Below are 20,641 nucleotides of genomic sequence, written 5' to 3'. Positions count from 1 at the left end.
GTGGTTTATGTGAGACCACTGTTTGAATCCTGTGTGTGTGTGTGTGTGTGTGTGTGTGTGTGTGTGTGTGTGTGTGTGTGTGTGTGTGTGTGTGTGTGTGTGTGTGTGTGTGTGTGTGTGTGTGTGTGTGTGTGTGTGTGTGTCTGTGTGAGAGATCTAATAGCATTTTCTCTGCGGAAAAGCAGTATGTCAAAATATGTAGGCCTACCTTATGTTAAGAAAGCTGCTATGACATATGGAACTTGTCGGTAGGCCTATTTGGCAATTATTTATTTGAAAATCTGATATTGAAAAAGTTACTGCCTCACCAGCCATAAATCCCACCGCACGTCACTGCTATATACTATACGGCCGACTGTAGAGCATTACAGAGGTCTTCTATGGATATAGGCTCCCGGCTGTGGCACTTGCTGTAGGCTTACAACACATTCCATGAGTGACCCAGGGATGCCCTCAGGAAGGTGCAACATCATATATCACATTGATTGTAATGATATGGCATCTTCATGTTGATAAACGAATGATTTTACCCAAATGTGTGTATTGAGCTCTTCAAGTAGGCCTAGTAGGACCAGGACGGCAAAAACTCCGAAGCGATAGGTGGCGCACGTAGAACTAGCAGACTGCACGAACTTGATCCGAGGAAAACACCCGGATATCTGCCATTTTCATTTCCCGACCTCGAAGTCGTCTGAAATCGAGCCGAGTAAGTAACTAATCTTCGAGTGTTGCTGAAACCACAGATACATTTTAACCACATATTATTTTATTTACAATGCTTCAATATTACCAAACGTGAAATTTGAAGTACAACTGTGCTTTACTCTCGTAACGAATTGCTGTTTTTGTTTGAGGTTCGATACAAGCTAGCCGTAGCCATCGATGCGGCATCCCACTATTGACTATTGTGTCATTAGCAATGCTAAACATCGGCCGACAACTACTATGTAAAAATCATCCCCGTTTCTTATTCAGGGTCTGTTTTCGGTGCTTGTTCAAAGTCGCTTTCTTCTGTGTCAGTCAACTTGCTCTGGTGATTTCGTAGGAGCTTAGCCTAGCTAATGAAATGGACATATGATACAAAACCGCCTTCAATTTGACACAGCGAGTGCTTGCTGTGACAGTCTGATCAATTGATTAATGACCTTCGCAAGATATTGGTTTAATTTCCTTCGTTAATGGTTTGACACGTTTATGAAATGTGTTTCTGCTGCTGCTGTGACTTCGAAGATTCCTGAAGCGAACTCACTTATAGAAACATGACTATTTTCGTAATGTATTTGCAGGGTCTGCCATTTCATAATTTTGTGCGTTTTTACCTGACTTTGTCACTGAGGATGTCAATTTTCCATTGTTTTGAAAACTGTAAAGGGTGCTGTTATTATGCAGTACCACCACCTAGTTCTTATCGCTCCATGTGTAAGCTTAGTTTAAGGAGGACATGGCAAAGAAGCAGCCAGACTGGAGTCATAGTTTAACGTAGGCAATGTGGTGAAGTTGTTTTCATTTTTGATATTCGAATATATTCACACTTATTCAAAATCATGCCATGGACTGCTAAGAGAGACACCCAAGTTTTTGAAATTGCATATCCACTTCAACTGTGCATCGACTTGATATACCATTGTTGCAACATGCACATCAGGGCCTGCTAAACCCATTTCGTAGGACTGTTGGCAGGAGGTAGCGATCCCACTGCTAGGTTGTAACGGAGATACTGCACCATTTTTGCAAAGTCTGCCTTGGTCAAATGGTATGCTCAAAAGTCTGCACACATACTATAGAACACTTCAAGGGCCTCTGGCTGTGTCTCCCCATAGTTAAAACATGTTGTAAGACTTAAGGTTTGGGGTAAACCATGCTTTTCAATAGCCGTCAAATAAACCGGTCCCTACTAGCATAACATTTCAGCAGAAGGTAAAAAAAAAGATAATCATACCTGTATCTCATCACTGTAAGAGGTATTAGAAACTAATAACTTTGCCATTGCATGCTGTGTAGGTGCTGATTTGAAGTCTAGTAGTCACGGGTGTGAGTGAGCTCACCGCCAGAGGGACGTCAGGATGTGGAATGGCCCACGGCAAGGCCCAGGCCCAAGGGGAGGCGGCCCACCTTTTGGGTAAGTGGGAACTGCAAGGCAGCCATTCTTTTTCATTATTGTGTTATTGTGTTATTGTGTGTGTGTGTGAGAGAACTTTTCTGTGGGGAGACTTGGTCATGTCTTTTTATCCATCACACCACAATTCAGAAAAGAACTTATTCTTATATCTGTAGGTAAAGCTTAAGCAGCACAGTCTTACAAACATGTAGATTAATTCTCATATCGCAGTGGGATTTTTTTTAGCGTTGATAGATACCATGCACGTGTGTAGTCTCAAAAGTCTCATAAATGCTTTGATTGTTGCCTTACCTCAGCAATTTTGTTGACTTTGCTGAATAAAGGCCCACCAATTGGAATTGTGTGTGCATTCGTGAGTCATGTCACTGTGCCTTTTTTGCAGTGGAAATCCAAGGGGGGACATGTTCGAGGGCAGAGATGGACCCATGCCTGACTTCAGAGGCAGAGATGGGAGCATGAATATGAACATGAATATGAATATGAACATGGGTAACAGGCCGGGTCAGGATCGTCCCCCGATAGACATGAGACGTTTTGACGGCCCTGGCCCAGGGCCAGGCCCTCAAGACATGAGGGGAGGCCCTAACATGGACCGCAACATGGACATGCGTGGCGGTGGTGGTGGTGGTGGCCGCGGCGGCGGTGGTGGTGGTGGTGGTGGGAGGGATGGCCAAAGGGAGCCCTTCAGACAGGGAGAGGAGCCGGACATGAGCCTCAGGAGACAGTACGAGATGGAGATCAGGAGCAAACTGCAGAATTCCGGAAACTTCTCTGGTCCAGGCCGTCCCCAAATGGACATGGATGGAAGAGATATGCAGGGAGGAAACATGAGAGACGGGAGGTTCATGGGCGACATGAGGGATAGGCCCATGGACAGGCCCGGGTTCAACAACCCAATGGACCAGAGGAGACCAGGTGAACCGATGGGTAGAAATGACAATTTTAGAGATATGCGTGACAGGGACGGACCTCGAATGGGCATGGATGACAACAATGGTTTCAGAATGGACATGCCCCAGCCTGGCCGAGGGATGATGGACTTTGATCGAAGAGGTGGGATGTTTCAAATGAGTAACAGGGGGAGGTTTGAGTCAGACATGGATATGAGAAATCGCATGGGACCCTCTGGTGAATTTAGAGACAGGGACCGATCTCCCGGCAGATTTGGAGATAAAGACAGAATGCCCATGGATACGAGAGGGAGGCAAGATAAGTCTTCTGAACCAGACGGGTCGCAATTCAGGCATGGAGATACTCTCAGAGATCGAGAATTCCCAGAGGAGTTGGATGACGAAGCCGGACTCGGGGGCCGGTCTCTGTCAGATGAATGGCGAAATAACAATGCGGCAAAAGAAAGGGGTCCTTTCCCAGACATGATGAACAGGGGACCTCCTCCTTTTTCATCAAGAGAATCCCAATCGGATAGATTTTTCCCCGGTCGAGGAGGTAGAGATGGAAGAGGGGGGTCGTTTATGGATAGAGACAAAAGGCCTGGCGAATTCCCAGAAAAAGACGGTCCACTATTAAGTTTACCTAGACCAGACAGAGATGGTAAAAGTTCTGAGGGTCTTCTAGGTAGAGCTCCGTCCAAAGTGGGCTCTGAGCAAACGATACCGCCAATAAATCCTGCCTTGATCGGCCCAAATAAGGACCCTAAGCCCTGGTCAAGGGAACCGGATGCTCCTCTAGACAGGAATTTGCCAAGCGTAGGCAGGCCCCCATTCATTCAGGATAAGAGCCAAATGCCACCGGAGAAGCGGTTTCCTAATGATCCCACACCCTTTAAAGGACCGAAAGATTTGCCTCCACCGTCATCGGGAAGAGGCATTCTGGGCCCTTGTCCAGAGGCGATGCTAAAAAACATCGCACCAGAACGCAGAGACCAGGACTACAGAGATATCGACTACAGAACTGGCTCTGGCCGACCCTACGACTACAATGTCTCTGCCCTTCCCGGACCTGATAAGGACAGAAAAGAACCCAGACAGACTCCACCTCAGAGAGGCAACAATGCAGGATCCAAGGTTTGTCTCTTATTTTCCTGTTCGACTTAACTATGCTATGCATATCTGAACTGAACCCATCCCAATGTTGTAAGTTAACTTAGTATATGTTTAGTCTCTCCTGGTTCACAGAAGCACTAGGTAAAATAACGGAGAGCATTATATGTATCTGTGTTACCATGCAATATACTGACTTTGTTTTTGGACATGTGAACAAAGGATCAGGATTACAGGAGTGCGTCTGTAAATGACAAGGTTTCCCACACACTCTGCATCTCTGGAATTCCCAAGACTGCTACAATGGAGCAGGTGAGTGTCAGTGGGTTTAATTGGCATGTTTAATCAGCCAATGCATTAGAATTAAATGTAGACTTTCGCATTTGTGGTGAAATAAAATGCATCTAATATATCTTGTTTTACAGATTCTTGGTGCATTTGCTGTCCGTGATGGGGTTCCAATGCAAGGCATGAAGATCAAGAATGTTGTTCCAGGTGAGGTCTCACATTCCATGTTCACCATTACCTCGCAATATACGCTTTTACGTGGTTTCGATACTCGCAATACCGCGCCGCGATCCATGGCTGCCTACTGTGCTTTCGATTCTAATTGCACATCAGCAGTGCTTCAAGTTTCTTGGGAGGTGTTTCCTTCTTGAGTAACCATAGACGTTTACCCACTCACCTCTAGGAGTTCTATGGGGAAACGAGTGGACACATTTTTATATTCTGAGAATCTCCTCTGTGTATTAACAGCTGCATAGGGGGATTCATTGTGTGCTTCTTTGTCATGGCTTTCTATGTTGCCATGTCTGTGCTGCACAGGTCTAATGCGCAGTGTTTTTCCCCTTTGCCCCTTACGAGACTGGTGCGACAACAAAGGTGGTAACAGAGATTATATGAAAGAACTTAAGGTGTTGCCTTTGCAGAGGTTTATAACAACCTTGAGTAAGGGTGATAACGGGAAATCGTGTTCAGTCCTCAGTGCAAAGAACCTAGGATGTCTTTCAATGTACAGACTGAATTTCACTTTATTCCAAATGACATGTTGAACACGTTAGTTGTGCAATTACCATACCATTAGTCATAGTTTCATTGTAGTTGGGAGGGGGGGACTACAACAGTCTGAAAATCTGTTTTCCAGTCATTGAACGGTACGGAATATATGCTTTGATGGGCACAGGTGGCCATGAATGTTGAAGACCTGCAAATGTCACCAGAATCTATGTACCTCAGTTTAGTATTGTAACAATCAGTGAAATAAACAAGTTAATTTGTTCAACAAACTACCAAATTCTTTTTCTCTTTTGGAAAGAAATCCTATTGTTTTTTTCCATCAGAGGAAACAATTAGAATTTTGTTTTTATAGCAAATGATTCAATACCGAAACATATAAAATAATATTTCTGTGGTGTGTCCTTCATGCAGAGGTTTATGCAGCAACTCCGATATGAGTGGATTTCAATGTCATATCAAAGAGGCTGTGATTTATAACCGATGTTACACTGGCTATTGACACAAGATGGAGCATTTACGCATTTTCACCCTCTTACTCGCATTCGCATTTCCTCTCGATGCTTTGAACGTCTGTTTTTTTGTTTCACATTTGATTGGAGATCACTAACAGAAATCCATCTGTATTTCAAATGCTGTCCCCAGGTTACAGCTTCGATATGGCCTATGTGGAGTTTTTAAACCTCGAGGATGCCGTATACTTCATGGAGTCGAACCAGGTGGCCCATCCTCACACCTCTACAACTGCTGTCTGCGAGCAGGAAGACGCCTGGGTTGGGCGGGTGGGCTGGGGGTGGGTGGGCTGGGATTTTCGGGAGGTACACGAAAGGTTGGGGGAAGGGGCATTTGTGGGTGGATGTGGATAAGGGGGGAGAGGGCTAGAACTAAACGACTAATTTGCAGATAGAATATTTAATCCATAAACAAAGACCTGACATGAAAACATAGTGTACACATTTAGACGTCAGTCACTTGCATGTTGTATCGCACCGTACTACGTAGCGTGCAATTCTCTCTTGGATTTATTAATTTTCCAGCCAAGCGATTGGAAGTAACATAAAGTAGTCTAAGGTTACATAAGTCTTTATGGCCCATTGCAAGTAACCCTTTTCACACACAGTCAAGCTAAGGTCCTACACAACAAGCTCCACACCTCTAACCTAACATGAGAATAGGCAAATAGAAATAGGTTTCCCATGTTAAAAGCGTACTTATTACTTTCATAACATGTTAGGCAATGTATTACCTTGTCTACAAATGTAGTTTCTTATGCTACGCCGGTAACATCTATGACATTTTAGAATGAACCTTGTGCTCAGACAGATTTCATGACTTTGATATACAGAAGTGTGACGATTTCTGTTTTCCGTGTTCGATTTGCTGTATTTCACATTTTCTGTTACACCCTGCACATTACCGACAAACTCCACCGTCGGTTGTGATACTGGTGTGATTTGTCAGTGCCAGCATATTCAGTTATGCAAGTCCTGTGTTCAGATGGCTTTTTTGTAGAAGGCATACTTGTAGGTTTTGGAAAATACTTCAGTCAGACGCTACGCACGCACACACACACACTAAAACACACACGACTGATATTATGGATGCTGAATTTTTCTCATTGTCCACTTGGTCTGTAAAGAACCTGGCTAGGCTGGGTGTAAAAGCTTTGAAGCGCTTTCTTCGACTACACTTTTCAGCTACATGCACACACACACGCACACACACACGCACACACACACACGCACAAAAACACATACACACACACATGCACAAAAACACACACAAACACACACGACTGATATTATGGATGCTGAATTTTTCTCATTGTCCACTTGGTCTGTAAAGAACCTGGCTAGGCTGGGTGTAAAAGCTTTGAAGCGCCTTCTTTGACTACACTTTTCAGCTACATGCGCGCACACATGCACCAAAACACATATGCACACACATGCACAAAAACACACACACACACACAACACACACACGACTGATGCTATGGATGCTGAACGTTTCTCATTGTCCACTTGGTCTGTAAAGAACCTGGCTTGGCTGGGTGTAGAAGCTTTGAAGCGCCTTCTTTGACTACACCTTTCGGCTACATGCAATAGTATTGATGTAACTGTCCTCCAAGTCGATTTCTTCCCTTACTTGTTCACCCGGTGGTATAGGCACAATGGTCGATTGATGATTTGTTTTTCATTTATCTCCCAAGTCATCCCAACCTTAAGTATATGGTTACCCTAGAGTGTCATCTCAATGGAATTAGGGTTATCCTTGTCACATTAGCAGTTGAGCCGAATTCAGATTGTAGTTGTAACAATGTACTGGGTAACAAGGTCAGACGTCAAAGGTTGTGTTGTGTGGCAGCAGGAGTTTCTAGCAACACGTGGTTTGGATCTGCTTGGTGCTGTGTCATTTCCTTTAGTGGATTTCCTTTTGCGGAGTTGATGGGGACACAGAGACATTCTCTGTTTTTGGCCGCAGCCATCTTTTAAATCCTTTCGAAATCAACTCCATCCTTCCAGCCCAGCTGGCTTCCTTCTTCAGTGGATTGCGGAATTCAATGCTTGCTTTTCCCCAGAGGGAATTCAGAGCCTGGCCTGAACTATCTTTCTCTTGCTTTAATGGAGAGGGGCCTTTCTTCAAGACCTCCATACGGACTTCCTTTCCAGAGGAACCCAACACCACAAATGGCAGATGGTCTTCCAGTTTGATTGTCTATTCACACATTCCTTCATCCTACTCTTGCTTTCAGAACCAACTTGGATTTCTTATAGCTGTTCGTCATGGCATCTTCCCAGTCTTTTGCCAAGCAGTGCATTTTTCTCAAATCCTTGTGTTGAGTTCAGCAGACATTTCAGAGAGTTGAACACATGGGCAGGTGTGTTAGTGCATGGTATTTGGATTTCAAGCCCATCCGATGCTTAAAAGAGCTCCTTTCCTTTTCACACAAAAAACTACATCTACCTTTTCAAATGGTGAGTTTGGCAACAAAATCTATGGTGTTGCCTTATATAGTTTTTTTCTATTATGACAATCCTTTTAATTTCTTGTTACCTCTGGATTTGCCATTAGGTTTACAATTCAGTGGTTGAGAGAATAGTGATGGGAAGAGATTGGAGCTGGACTTTTTTTTTTTTTTAGCAATTCATTGGGCGACTGTACAGCATTTTTGGGCACTTAGAACATTATTGAAGTTATTATAGTTATTGAACAAAAGATTTGTATCGCTCCTTGATTGGTTTTGGATGTGCTATATGTGTTCCAATGAACTGACCATTATAAAGCTTACATGCCCTGTGATTGAAAAGGCCTGCTCAGAGAATGTTCCTATATTTTTTTCTAAATTTTACAGTTATAGCAGAAACTACAGTTTATGCTACTTACCAGTTTGAGGCAACTGTGTTTTTAGTCCTTTCCTCAAATAGCTGTGTTCTCCATGCTTTAGGGAATGAGAGTCTGAATGAGCACTTTTGTATCAGGATATAAGATCACAGACGTTCGACCTGATTCAGTAATGGTCAGATAGTGAGCAATCAAGTTTATCAGAGGGCGTGCTCACTGGTTTCACGCACTGATGATGGCTTAAGAGCCGAAACGCGTCCGCTTGTGGACATGGTGGTAATCTATACCTAAATAATGAGACCCAGCTTGTGGGTGCGGATTTTTCCTCTTCTTTTAGATAGTAAGCCATGCAACTTCCAAGGCACACACACACACACACACCCACACACAAGATGAGCAAAGCCATTAGAGCCGCACAGTGCATGGAGTGCTGCACAGTAAAGCAAACCCCCCTGGGGAAGACTTAAAAAAAGGTGTTCAATACCTTCAATACACCACTCATGAGGCCTGACCAGGGTTGATAAGCCAACCGGTTTCAGCCAGCCTCTGCCTGCCATCCAATCATTACAGAAGCATTACATATGACCAGAGTGCGTCTGGGGAGATGTTCTAGTGACATGTTGGGCAGGAAGTGGTGCTGTTGAACACGAGCATTGACCATCTTCCACTTGCCTTTCAGGGCTCCTTGAAGGTTGGCGTTACAACGGTCCTGATGAAATATGTCCTGCCTGACCCTCGAAGTGCAGAGAACAAGGTGAATAAGTAGCGAAAAAAGTAGCGAAATTTAAAAATATTCCTCAATGTTTATTATGTGCTGGAGTTGGTTTTTAGTTGTATATCTGCATGCTTCTTTTGCATGGATACAATGTGTCGCTAAATTCCTGTAGACTAGTTTTCACATCAGTCTTTACATTAGTATGTCATGAAATTCTTCTGAAGTTAAGGAGAAGTAATGGTCCTGCACCAGTTCTCATAGGTGTGCTGCACATCTTCTAAAAATGCATGTCTAACTCGTGTCCGACTTCAAAAAGTCCCAGGAGCCGCCTCGGAAGCCACCATTGATCGCAGAAAAGCCGGAACTCCCAGGCCGTCCCCCGCTTCAACCAACACCTCCAAAGCCCACCATCACCCCTGCCGCCCCTGTTAAGAGCGAGCCCCCACTCCAGTTCCAGCCGAAGCCCCATCTTCAGCTTCCACCCCACCCGCTGCCTCCTCCTCCTCCTCCCCCTCCGTCTGATCCGGGCCCCAAGGGGGCGTGGCAGCGTAACTCCGACCTGACGCCGGAGGCCTGGCAGCAGCAGGTGGACCAGCAGCAGGAGGCAGAGCAGAAGGCAGAGGCATGGGCCAATCGGAATGCGTCACGCCAGCATGGTGGCCCACGCGACGGCGACCCTGTCTTCAAAGAGAGCAAGAGTGAGTTGTGGAGCCTTTTTTTGTGATGATGGTGGAGAAAAGCATTATGGTAAATTTCCATCATGATTAGCTGTGTTTTGTTTTAAGTCACATACGACAAATATGTACTGTTATGTCTTTGTTTTCTTTTTGGACCTTTTTGCAGATGTTATGCAGTAGGTCTGTGGAACTTTTTTTCTAGGTTCAAACTGTTAAGACGCATTATTTTTGGAAGCCTGGAGAAAGCAGTCCTGTCCCATAGCTAATACCTGATGAGGTGTCTTCATGAGAGCATGACATGACGATGCAACGGCCTGCTCTGTTCATTTCAGCAATGATCATCAAGAACCTGAAGAACACCACCACCGTGGAGATGATCCTGAAGGCGCTGGACCCCTTCGCCTACCTGGACGAGAGGAACGTTCGCCTGGTCCGCAGCAAACCGCACGGCGGCAACAAATGCTTCTGCTTTGTAGACATGGACTCTCATGAGGTAGCCTACTTTCATGTACCTACGCTAAGCTCTGGTCATTTTAATGTCAATGTTGATTTTTTTTGCACATTGCAATGCTGTCTCATTTCATGTATGTCTAGTTATTAGATGCGTCTCACGCATCTCTATAAGAGGCTTTGTCCGTCCGTCCCTCCGTCCCTCCGTGATGCGTTTTTAAATTGTTATTCCCTCTTGTGTCCACAAGGGGGCAGAGTTGAGTAAAAAAGGTTGAGAACCACTGGCATAGACGGACGCATCTGTTGTCCGCGTGTCGGACTTGTTAGTTGTATGTTCTCAGCTGCAGTCAAATGTGATGTTATATTTTAGGGCCACAGGTGACTGTAATAGAGAGGCGTCAGACTGACACATTTATGTGGAGATGATGATAAAATAAGACATTGAATGCTTGTTTATTTTTTTTGCTTGGTTTGATGGGTGTCTAGTGTCTTCAGTTCCCTGTGAGGTTTCAGGTCAGATCGTATCATCTAAATCATATCAATAAGTCCACCACTTCAACTTCATTTTGCAGCAAGTCTCCCGTCTCGTGGACGTGTTGAGTAGAGCGCGACCCATCATGGTGGACGGAGTCCGGATATATGCAGAGATTGCCAAACCACTCAAGAACCAGAAGTGAGTTCCTCTTGAACTCTGCCAAGGCAGTTGTCGCTTACCATAATTTTGTATCATTGTCTTCGTACCCCGCAGGGAATGCAGTCTAGTTTGAGATGCGTGTGTGAGTATCTCATGGTCACTCAAATCTGACTTCAATCTCTTTTTTCCTTTACTCATGGTTACAGCAGTTACAACAAAAGAGAGTTTGACAAAGCTGGCAACTCTATTCTGGGCTATCCTCCGGATATGATGGAGGTAAGGCAGTGATCAGCTCTTTTGCTTTAAAATATCCAATATCTAGAATACAATAAATATAAATATCCATAATCATTTTGAATGTCATTTTGAAAATACAGTATTAATCCATTGCTATCACTCCAGTATTAATCCATTGCTATCCATTGCTTATTCTACGACCGTTACTCCATGTATGTAAAGTTTTCCTCATATGTTAGAATGCTATTGACTGGTTAAGGCCTGGTTTTATGAAATGAAAAATGTGACATCACATTAAAATAAGAGAAACGGGAGCTTGGTATGCAGACTTAATTTTAATTTTTCATGTGACTTTGCTAGTCCTGCACCCGAAACGTTTTTGAGATGCATGTTTTTTTTTCCTTTGTTGAACTAGTTTTATGAAATTCCATCTCTTTGACAGCAACAGCAACAGCAGCAGCAGCAACAGCACATGCATTCGCAGCAACAGTTTTATCAAAACCAGAACCAGCCTCTCTACGGCCCTGGGGCTTCTGATCATGGACATGGACTCCAAGGTATGATTCAAGATCTCATTAGGTGTATAATGGAGTGAAATTCTTTGTTTTGTCTCCTCAAAATATAAATAAGTGAAAGGTAAGTGTTGGTGTGGTGGGGCGAGGGATCTATTGACCATTACATTGTCATACCATACCCATCAAATTAATACATTCACAAAAATGGTGAAATACTATAGGCTATATGAGAGTCAATTGGTTAAAAGTGAATTAATAAAGTAACAGCTACTGTGACAAGTGTGCTTGAAGAGGAGGTAGAAATCCTCCATTCCAAATGAACTGTTTATCAGCATTTTACATACACTATCATGTGGAGATTTTGAAGGCCATGTTTTCATCCACAGGGGACATGAGCTTAGCGGGAAGCAGAGACGGTGCACAGATGGGTGCCAACACTATGCTACAGGTAAGTCTTCAGGAGCACGCTGGCATCTGTCAGTCACGAGGGACATGGTGGAACAGGGTGAGGTGGGCATAAAGCATGTCTCATCACTGTGGATTTGCACGTGGTGGTGGCCTTGTAGTCTAGGTCTACTGTTGATGTTGCTCCCCACACACTAGGAAATATTTCTCATACTTGGTTGGTGTACAGATTGGAAGGAGAAGGCCTCTAAGTTATAATGCACAGAGACAACCAAGTGGGTTCCAGCTGGCTGATGGACTGATTTATTCCAAAAGTTCTTAAAATACTGAAAGGTTTTGCTATGCCATCACAATGCCATATGTGAGAGGAATCCCTTTTCATTGACTGCCTTCTCTGCAGCACGGTATGGGCTACCCGGACGCCTCTGCTACAGACATGTCTTACCAGGGTGCCAACATGGCGGGTAGCGCTGCTATGGTTGGTCCTGCCCCACAAGAACCCTCCGCTCAGCACGCAGACCCCTACATCTATGGTGAGAGGACCAAGGGCATTACCCCTTACTTTATTATTTTTGCTTGTTTGTTTGTTTTTGGTCTGCCTTTATTGACAGACGGTGAGAAGCTGGTCTGGAAATGGGTGGGAGAGAGACATGGGGCCTATACTAAGAAGCTGGTTCAGGAGTAAACCAGTAAATCAGAGGTAAATCATCTAATAGAAGAGCCTGGAGTCCTCATTTTCTTAAGGCAATAAGGACCGCAGGCTCTTCTATTAGATGATTTACCTCTTAACCTGGTTTACTCCTGAACCAGGGATGGGTCAGGATATGATCCAGGCTGGACTCGAACCTGGGTCCCCATGGGCATGCAAGTCCATATATGGTTGGTGTGCTGCAGCATAGCACCCCCTGCAGTCTTCATGCTTGTGGGTTAATGGGGGGACACATGGATTTTCATCCACAAACAGTTCATTAATCATCAGGGATATTTATAGTGTCTTGCTTCATCATAAGAATAACACGGCTTCTCGACAATAACATGACTGGGTCAAATTGAAATGCGAAAATGCTGAGTGTCCTAACCCCCCCCCCTGGGTATCCATGGCCTGCTTGATGAAGTATGATTGTATCCATTGTTGATTTCACTGACCAAATGAGTCATGGGTAAAAACTCCCTAATCTTGAAAACCAACATGTCTGTGTGTAGGCTCGGACACTCCGGATCTGTCGGCCTACCTATATGATGCTACGTCTGGCTTCTACTACGACCCGCAGACCACACTCTACTACGACCCAACATCCAGGGTAAGACCTTGCAGTAGTGAATGACGTGTTTGCCAGCATATTTGTAGATAACCCTGATGGGTATTTTAAAAGTGTGAGTGCGTGCGCGCGTGCGTTTTGTCACTAACTTATTTTATGATAAACAAAACGTCAGTGAAATGTGCTAATTACATTTTTATTTTTATTAATTATTTTATTAAGATATGTGGAAGTAAGTTTAAAGTGTGCATATTGTGTCTGACCTCTACTTTGTGCCTCTCCAGTACTTCTACAATGCGGAGACACAGCAGTACCTCTACTGGGACCACGCCTCCAAGACTTACATCCCCGTAACCGGCCCTAGCACGGAGGATCACACCATTAGCAGTAGCAGCAGCAACCCAATGCCCCCCATGCACACTGATGTCACCATCCCAGCTGCCACAATCATTAACTCTGCCCCTGACCCTGCTGCCCAACTCTCAGCTGTCCCCCTTGGACCTGCTCCTATGGTCCATGCTGCTCCGGTGGTCCATGCTGCCCCTATGGCTCATGCTGCCCCTATGGTCAATACAGCCCCTGTCGTCACTGCCCCTTCTACTATGTCCATCAATGCTACTATGTCCATCGCCACTGCCCCTTCTACTATGTCCATCAATGCTGCTGTGGCTCCTGCTCCTCCACCTCCTCCTTCTCCCGTTGCGGCTGCTGCTCCTCCGGCTCCTGTGGCGGCTGTCGTCCCTGCCGCTCCTCAGCCCCCAGTAGATGAGAGTGCCACAAAGGCTCTGGTGGATGGGGCGGACAAGAGCGGGGACGCGGACGCTGCTAAGAAGGACAAAGAGGAGAAGCCGCGTAGCCTGGCTGCCTTTAAGGTGAGCCTCCTTTCTCATTGGAGACAGGCTAGATCCAATTGAACATATGGATCGGATCAAACTAGCTATCCTCTCCTTTTTCTTGAGGCCATGAGATACATGGAAAGATTGATCATTGATGAAGTTTTATTCAATGTCTCGCAAAAAGCACAATTCAAAGCCCATTTTCTTGTTTGCAATCGGTATGTTGAATGGGGGTAAAATCCCCCAAAAGCTGCTCTGTCTAGACTGACCGTTGCGATCGATTGTTTTCTCCACAGAGAGGGTGTGATGCTGAGGCACTAGGCCACAAGCAAAAGAAAAGGAAGGGAGGTACTAGTTTGAGTTGCACCCATAAACTTGGTTGAATTGGACTTTTTTTCTTGTATCAGTCTATTTCCAAGCCACCAAGGACCTCACCTTACCTGACAGCAGAGCTTGTGATTCATAGAATGTCTTGCGAAGACCAAATATCTCTCTTCAACATCATGTGTTTGTTTAGCCTGTGGTGTTTTTTCTTTCTGCCAGACTCTCTTTAGCCCTCGAGCTGGCCATCCATTTAATTAGTCTGAGCAGATTTGTAGCATTTCTTGCGCGGTTGCTCTCAGTTGTTTATCCACAGTCCCCCTGCCCGCAGGCTGTCACTGGGGTGCTGACCCCCTTTTCATGTCTGAAGCCAGGTGGTAATGATGTCAGGATTGTTTGTAGTAGATGTAAGCAAACTCCAATATTCGCACCCTTACTCAGGGAAGCACAAAAACGAGGTAGAAGTTTCTCTTGTTTGCCAGAAATTGCATTTCGATCTCGGTTCAATGTCAGACCACCACACCAGTGGAGTTAATGGTACAGACGTGTAATGGGTGACATGCACATCTTGTGTCTTCTAGATCATGAAAGACATGGAGCGCTGGGCGAAGATCCAGAATCGTCAGAAGGACAGCGTGCGCTCGCCATCTCCTGTTCTGAAAGTCGGCTCTGCTGATGAGAGGTCCTCCAAAGCAGCCGATGCGGCATTCGCCATCTTCCAAAATAAGGTACAGATTCTGTTTATGAACAGCATGTCATTATGTGAGGGTAAGGCCGGCCGCACATTGGCTCCGACAGCACTGCGGAGCACTTTCGCTTCCGACATAATTCGAACCCCTAAACCAAATTTCACATGAACATAGCATTGATTGTCAATGCGCAGAGCCGACAAAATAGAACTTGTCTAATCGCTATCCGACATCCGCGAATGTCCGTGGACATCGGCACCAGTGTGCGGGGTTCTATTGAAAACAATGGAATCAAACTTTTGCTGACCAGTGCTCAGCACTTTGTCGAAGCCGGTGTGCGGAAGCCCTTAGAAAGGTACGGAGGCTATTGATGCTGTTGTGCCATGTGGAGCTGTACTAGGTAGAAAACGGGCAGTGGAAAAGGACCATAACTGTTTTCTTATTCTCCACTTGTAGACCGGTGGAGATGATCTCTTCAAGAAGCCCCTAGCACCACCCAGCAAGAAGGAGTCTAAGGTGAGATTGCTTGCTCCCCAATTTCCAGAAATCCTTCCTGCAATGTGGATGGACGTTATTACCTCCACCAAGGAGGTTATGTTTTCGGTCGCGTTGGTTTGTCTGTTTGTTTCTTTGTCTGTTTGTTTCTTTGTCTGTTTGTCAAGAGGATAACTGAAAAAGTCATGGACGGATTTGGATGAAATTTTGTGGAGTTTTTGGAAATGACAAAAGGAACAAGTTTTGGTGGTGATCCGGATCACGATGCGGATCCAGGAATTTTTGTATTTTTGTAAAGATTCTACATCATTGCGGGATGGGGCGAATTTTGACATTCCAGTTTAACTCCACAGAAACAAAGTAGAAAGACTTGAAGAAAAAAATAGGGTGTAACTGTCATATGCTGTATTTGACAACTTCCTTGGTGGAGGTTTGCACTCTCTGAGTGCATTTCCAGTTAGTGATGTTTTCAAGCTCATTTTAAAACCTTGTGTTCACGTACACACCAGGGTCCCCGCGGTGCATTAAAAAGTATTAAAAAGCATTAAATTTAGAACATGTGATTTAAGGCCGTGAAAAGCATTAAATTTAGCTATTTTTTGAGGTGTGGCATTAAATATGAAAAGGCCTGGCATTAAATTTCACCCAGACACAATGTATTAAAATATAGATGCCTGGACAGTCTTCCGTAAAAACATTGTTTCATAACTATAAGGCGGCAACAAGGTTTCGAGACTGTCAGTCATGCCTGGGGTAAACAATGCACTCGATAGTGACAGGCCCGCCGGGGTAGCAGACCCTATCGTTCGGATCCCCCTACTGGATGATGGCGATGGCTGACTAAATCCCATCCACCACAGTGCGTGTGACTGACAGTTGAAGTACAGTTGAAAGTGAAACTTGTTAAATTTCATCAACCAATATGCAGCGTGGAAGCTATGTGGTGCCAGTTTACTCGTCGAAAGCGTAAGTCTTAAAATGACTGCATTGTTTTCAAACTTTGTATCTCGTCATCTAGCCTGCTTGTGCTCTATAATGCTCCTTCTCCTAATGTTAGCCATGCCCTCTCGTTTAGGTTTGTGTTTGCTAACGCATATATAATGTCATGAATGCATGATGAATGCATTCATACAATATGCTACTTCAAAGTGTCCTCGAGCTTCGTGGCGTATTATTTGATGCTGTCAGATGCTAATGCAATCCGAAGTGAGCACGAGTGTTGTGAAGTTGCAAGCGGTGGAAATGCGTGTAAAATGTAACAGAAATCGGGCGAGTAACGGAGTGTTTTCTACGAGGCTAAATGTCGCAATGAGGATATGCGAGGATGTCCAAATCGGTAACCGCGTGGTGTTTGCATCGCTATTCCAGTCGCCGCGTGTCCGCGGTTAGGGAAATGTTTGTGGAATTCATATCAAGTTCCACTGCTGCTGTTTCTTTGCTCCCACTCTGAAGAACGACTTGCTAAACTGAAAGTAGAGCGCCTATGATGGAGCTGGGGGGAACAAACAGGAGGAGCAGTCCAGAGCTGAGCAGTCGTTTCGTTTGAACCCTTTTGACGCCACAGGTGTTATCTCTCCTAGACTGAGGTGCACTGCACTCCAATATTTATCCATTATAAAAGCTGAATTGTTGGTCCATTTTTAATTTTTATATTGAAGGTATTTCATGAAATGTCATCAAACTTTTCAAATATACACAATTTTGAAATGGTTTCAGTTTTGGATGATTTTTTGGTTAATGGGTAGTGTGTGTGTGCGCGCCACCTCACTCTTTTTTGTTGTCATCTCTATGGTTAAATTAAGCACAAAAATGACTAGGGTATTAGAGTTTGGGCCCACCTATGCAGCAGCCAGATCAACTGAAAGAATATTTTAGCACATGGAGTTACACAGATGCTGGCTACTTGATTTGAAATTATAATGAATTATCTAAGGAAGGGGCCGATTTCATGAAAACTCCCGCAACATACAGAAACCTCTTTGACAAGTCATGACAAACATCTGGTGCAGAAAGTGACTAGGGAGCAGGCAATGAGAATAAAATAACGCAGTGAGCAGTGTGAATATATCTATTGCATTACATTATAGCAATGTAATAGCAATATTATACCATGTAACACACACACGCACACCCGTGTAGTGGTATTAATTTTAATGTTGGAGGTCTTGAAAATGGTATTAAAAAGTATTAAATTGGGTGATGAAAAATGTGCAGATACCCTGACACACATCATTCACAAACATTCATTCGAATTATGCCGTGTGCCTATGCGTTAGTGTTTTCTCTGACATTCTGTTGCATTATGTTTGTGCGTTGGCAGCGCCCCATGGGCTCTCTGGGCCTGCTGGCCAACGACTACGCTGCCACAGGAAGTGACGACGAGGAAGAGGTGGAGGACAAACACGAGCAGCCGTCGGGCTCTAGGGGCCCGGGGGACGAGGAGAGGGACAAGCTGACCGACTGGAAGAAGATGGCCTGTCTGCTCTGCAGGAGGCAGTTCCCCACTAAAGACGCCCTCATCCGCCATCAGCAGCTCTCAGACCTGCACAAGGTACCGCCCAACGCTTGTGTCTTATTGGCTCTATGCTTTGTTAATTTCTCAAGAATCGTCCAGTTGAGAAAGATAACCCAAACTCTATCCACCCAACGCAAAGGATTGTGTTTCCGTTTGGTCTCCTAAGGGGGCATTGTCCTCTCCTTCTTCTTCTTCTGTTTTTCTGGTGTTTGCTGATGGCTTGCAGAAGCTGTGCACTACTGCCATCTACAGCACCAAGGGAACTTATTCTCCACCTAAGGTGTCAGAAGGTCTCCTAAAGGGGCGTTCACCTGACATCACATGGATCCCGGAAATGTCCGAGCCTGAAGTATCGTTCTCTACTAGACGATTCTTTGTTTATACCTCTTGTAGCAAAAGGGAGGAAACGTTCACTCACCCAGCTTCGAACTTTGGGGCTTCAGGATAACCAGACGGGTGCTTTGATAGCTACACCTTGTTGTACGGTTGTTAGTATGGCAGTCAGAGCACACTCACAAGCCTAATGATCTGTCAGTGTGTTCCTTTTGGAGTCAATGGAAGGAGTTCATACAGTTCTACTTCTTTACAGACAAAAATGAAAAGCATGGCTCTTTTATATCCCTTTAGCAAAACATGGAGATTCACCTAAAGATCAAGAAGTCCAAGAAAGAGCTTGAAGCCCTGGAGAACCAGGAGAAAGAGGTGAGGAGCACATCTCTGAACTCACACCCCATGGGTCTGATGTAACAACCCTTAAGGCAGTGTTTCCCCGTCCTTTTTTTGTCTTTCCATACAGTTCTTGTTACCGTATAACAGTTCTCCACGTTCCCCCTGCTGTGTTCTCACTTACCCTTTGTGGTGCACGTACCGATGGTTGGGAAACACTGCCTTAAGCCATACGCCAGGTGCTTGCAGGTTCAATAACTTGCATGAACCTGGGTGCTGTTGTCTGTCATGCTCATGCTGTTCTGTTTGTGATTAACGTTTGTTTTTCCATTGAAAATTTCAGATTTCAAAAGATAATATACAGCAAGTAAGAGGAACTAATAAAATAATCATTAATTACAATTGAATGCAATATAATAAAAACTGCTTATATATAATAACCAAAATCGGGTAAGCTCACTGCTAGGTATCCAGTCACTGTAGTCACTCTCTCTCTTCTCACGTTCTGCAGCTGAATGCCAGAGGTTCTACTGCCTCCCCGGAGACCAAGAGGAGGAAGTACCAGCACCAACAGAACTGGGCCGGTGGATCCAGGTTTGCACCTCTCAATAAATATTCATGAATGAATTAATAAACGATTCAACAATAAAAGTAAGGCATCTTCTGAGGAGAACGTTCATTGGAATAGAGGAGATGAGTGATTTTTTTTTTCTTTTTTCCCTCCTCCCTTTTCGTTCCAACAGGGGAGGACACAAAGGCAGTGACAGACCTGGCCTGGGTTCAGAACCACCACCAGAGGTTAGTTTTTATTGGCCAAGTTGTTATTTTCACATCAGCACAAAGTTTCATTATTTGTTAGTATTTGTAGGCTTGTCATCCCCGACATTCTTCAATCGTTCACTTGCCCACATTCAAGCGTTTACATCCCAGTCATGGCATTAAGGCTGCAAGCATGTGTGTGGTTTGACCCGTAATGGACTCCTGGCTGACCATCTCATGTTGTGTGTGTTGGCGTCCCACAGAGGAAGAAGAAGGAGCCTGGAGCAGCGTGGGACCACTCCACATACAAGCAGGCGGTGCGCAAGGCCATGTTCGCCCGCTTCAAGGAGCTCGACTGACCTGACCACTTGGCCAGCAGCAGAATGAGTTGAGTTGTGAATGAGTCAGGCTGAAACCAACCAAGAGGAACACAGAAAGGGGAGGGGGTTTCCCCCCCACAGAAGAAAAGCAGTGTGTTCACAGTGAATCCAGACTGCTCCCCAAACATCTCTTGTGACGGACTCTTAAAGATACTGACTGTATGTGTGTGTGTGCGCGAGAGAATGTGTGTGTGTGCGCGCTATAGAATGTGTGTGTTCGAGAGAGATTATGTGTGTGCATGAGAGAATGTGTGCATGTATGCTTGAGGGTGCATGGAGCTGGTAGTTGAATCACCACCACTAGAAAAAAAACAAGCATCCCCGTTTGTGCTCCTGGATCTCCGTATTTGGGACTTTTTTTCTTTTTTTAAGAAATGATTTTTTTAACGTTTTACTTAATTTGGAATTTGTACCCTAAGTTAACTTCAACTCCCTTTTTAACGTATTGTAATAATGTGACCCAAATGAGGCATTGTCAAGTTCACTCCTTACTGTATGTGAAACACAATTATTGTACAGTGACAATAAATGTCAAGAATATGTACTGAATTTTTGTTGTTAATGTCTCTTATTATGGTCATTTTATTCTTTGACCCAAGAAAAGAGCTCTTCA

General features: G+C 44.6%; 1 protein-coding gene across 3 annotated transcripts; it reads left to right on the top strand.

Moving 5' to 3' along the window:
• The first annotated feature begins 665 nt into the window (after positions 1 to 665).
• On the top strand, positions 666 to 20,577 carry rbm6 (RNA binding motif protein 6). 3 transcript variants are annotated; one of them, XM_063215434.1, is made up of 24 exons: positions 666 to 706; positions 2,002 to 2,119; positions 2,502 to 4,143; positions 4,342 to 4,431; positions 4,545 to 4,614; positions 5,779 to 5,852; positions 9,155 to 9,229; positions 9,507 to 9,888; positions 10,200 to 10,360; positions 10,890 to 10,990; positions 11,158 to 11,227; positions 11,637 to 11,745; positions 12,090 to 12,151; positions 12,509 to 12,641; positions 13,312 to 13,409; positions 13,652 to 14,239; positions 15,106 to 15,252; positions 15,670 to 15,729; positions 18,029 to 18,259; positions 18,851 to 18,925; positions 19,233 to 19,256; positions 19,401 to 19,483; positions 19,633 to 19,687; positions 19,912 to 20,577. In XM_063215434.1, exons 2-24 carry the CDS (start codon positions 2,064 to 2,066, stop codon positions 20,005 to 20,007), a joined length of 4,482 nt encoding a protein of 1,493 aa, XP_063071504.1. In that variant the 5' UTR covers positions 666 to 706; positions 2,002 to 2,063; the 3' UTR covers positions 20,008 to 20,577. The 3 variants fall into 3 exon arrangements, with proteins under 3 accessions (XP_063071504.1, XP_063071503.1, XP_063071505.1); XM_063215433.1 differs by having other exon boundaries at positions 11,631 to 11,745; XM_063215435.1 differs by lacking the exon at positions 19,233 to 19,256 and having other exon boundaries at positions 11,631 to 11,745.
• The last annotated feature ends 64 nt before the right edge of the window (positions 20,578 to 20,641 follow it).

This window comes from Engraulis encrasicolus, chromosome 14 (assembly GCF_034702125.1).
Source record: "Engraulis encrasicolus isolate BLACKSEA-1 chromosome 14, IST_EnEncr_1.0, whole genome shotgun sequence".
In the NCBI taxonomy this organism is placed as follows: domain Eukaryota; kingdom Metazoa; phylum Chordata; class Actinopteri; order Clupeiformes; family Engraulidae; genus Engraulis; species Engraulis encrasicolus.
This window is presented reverse-complemented; position numbering and strand designations above follow the sequence as displayed.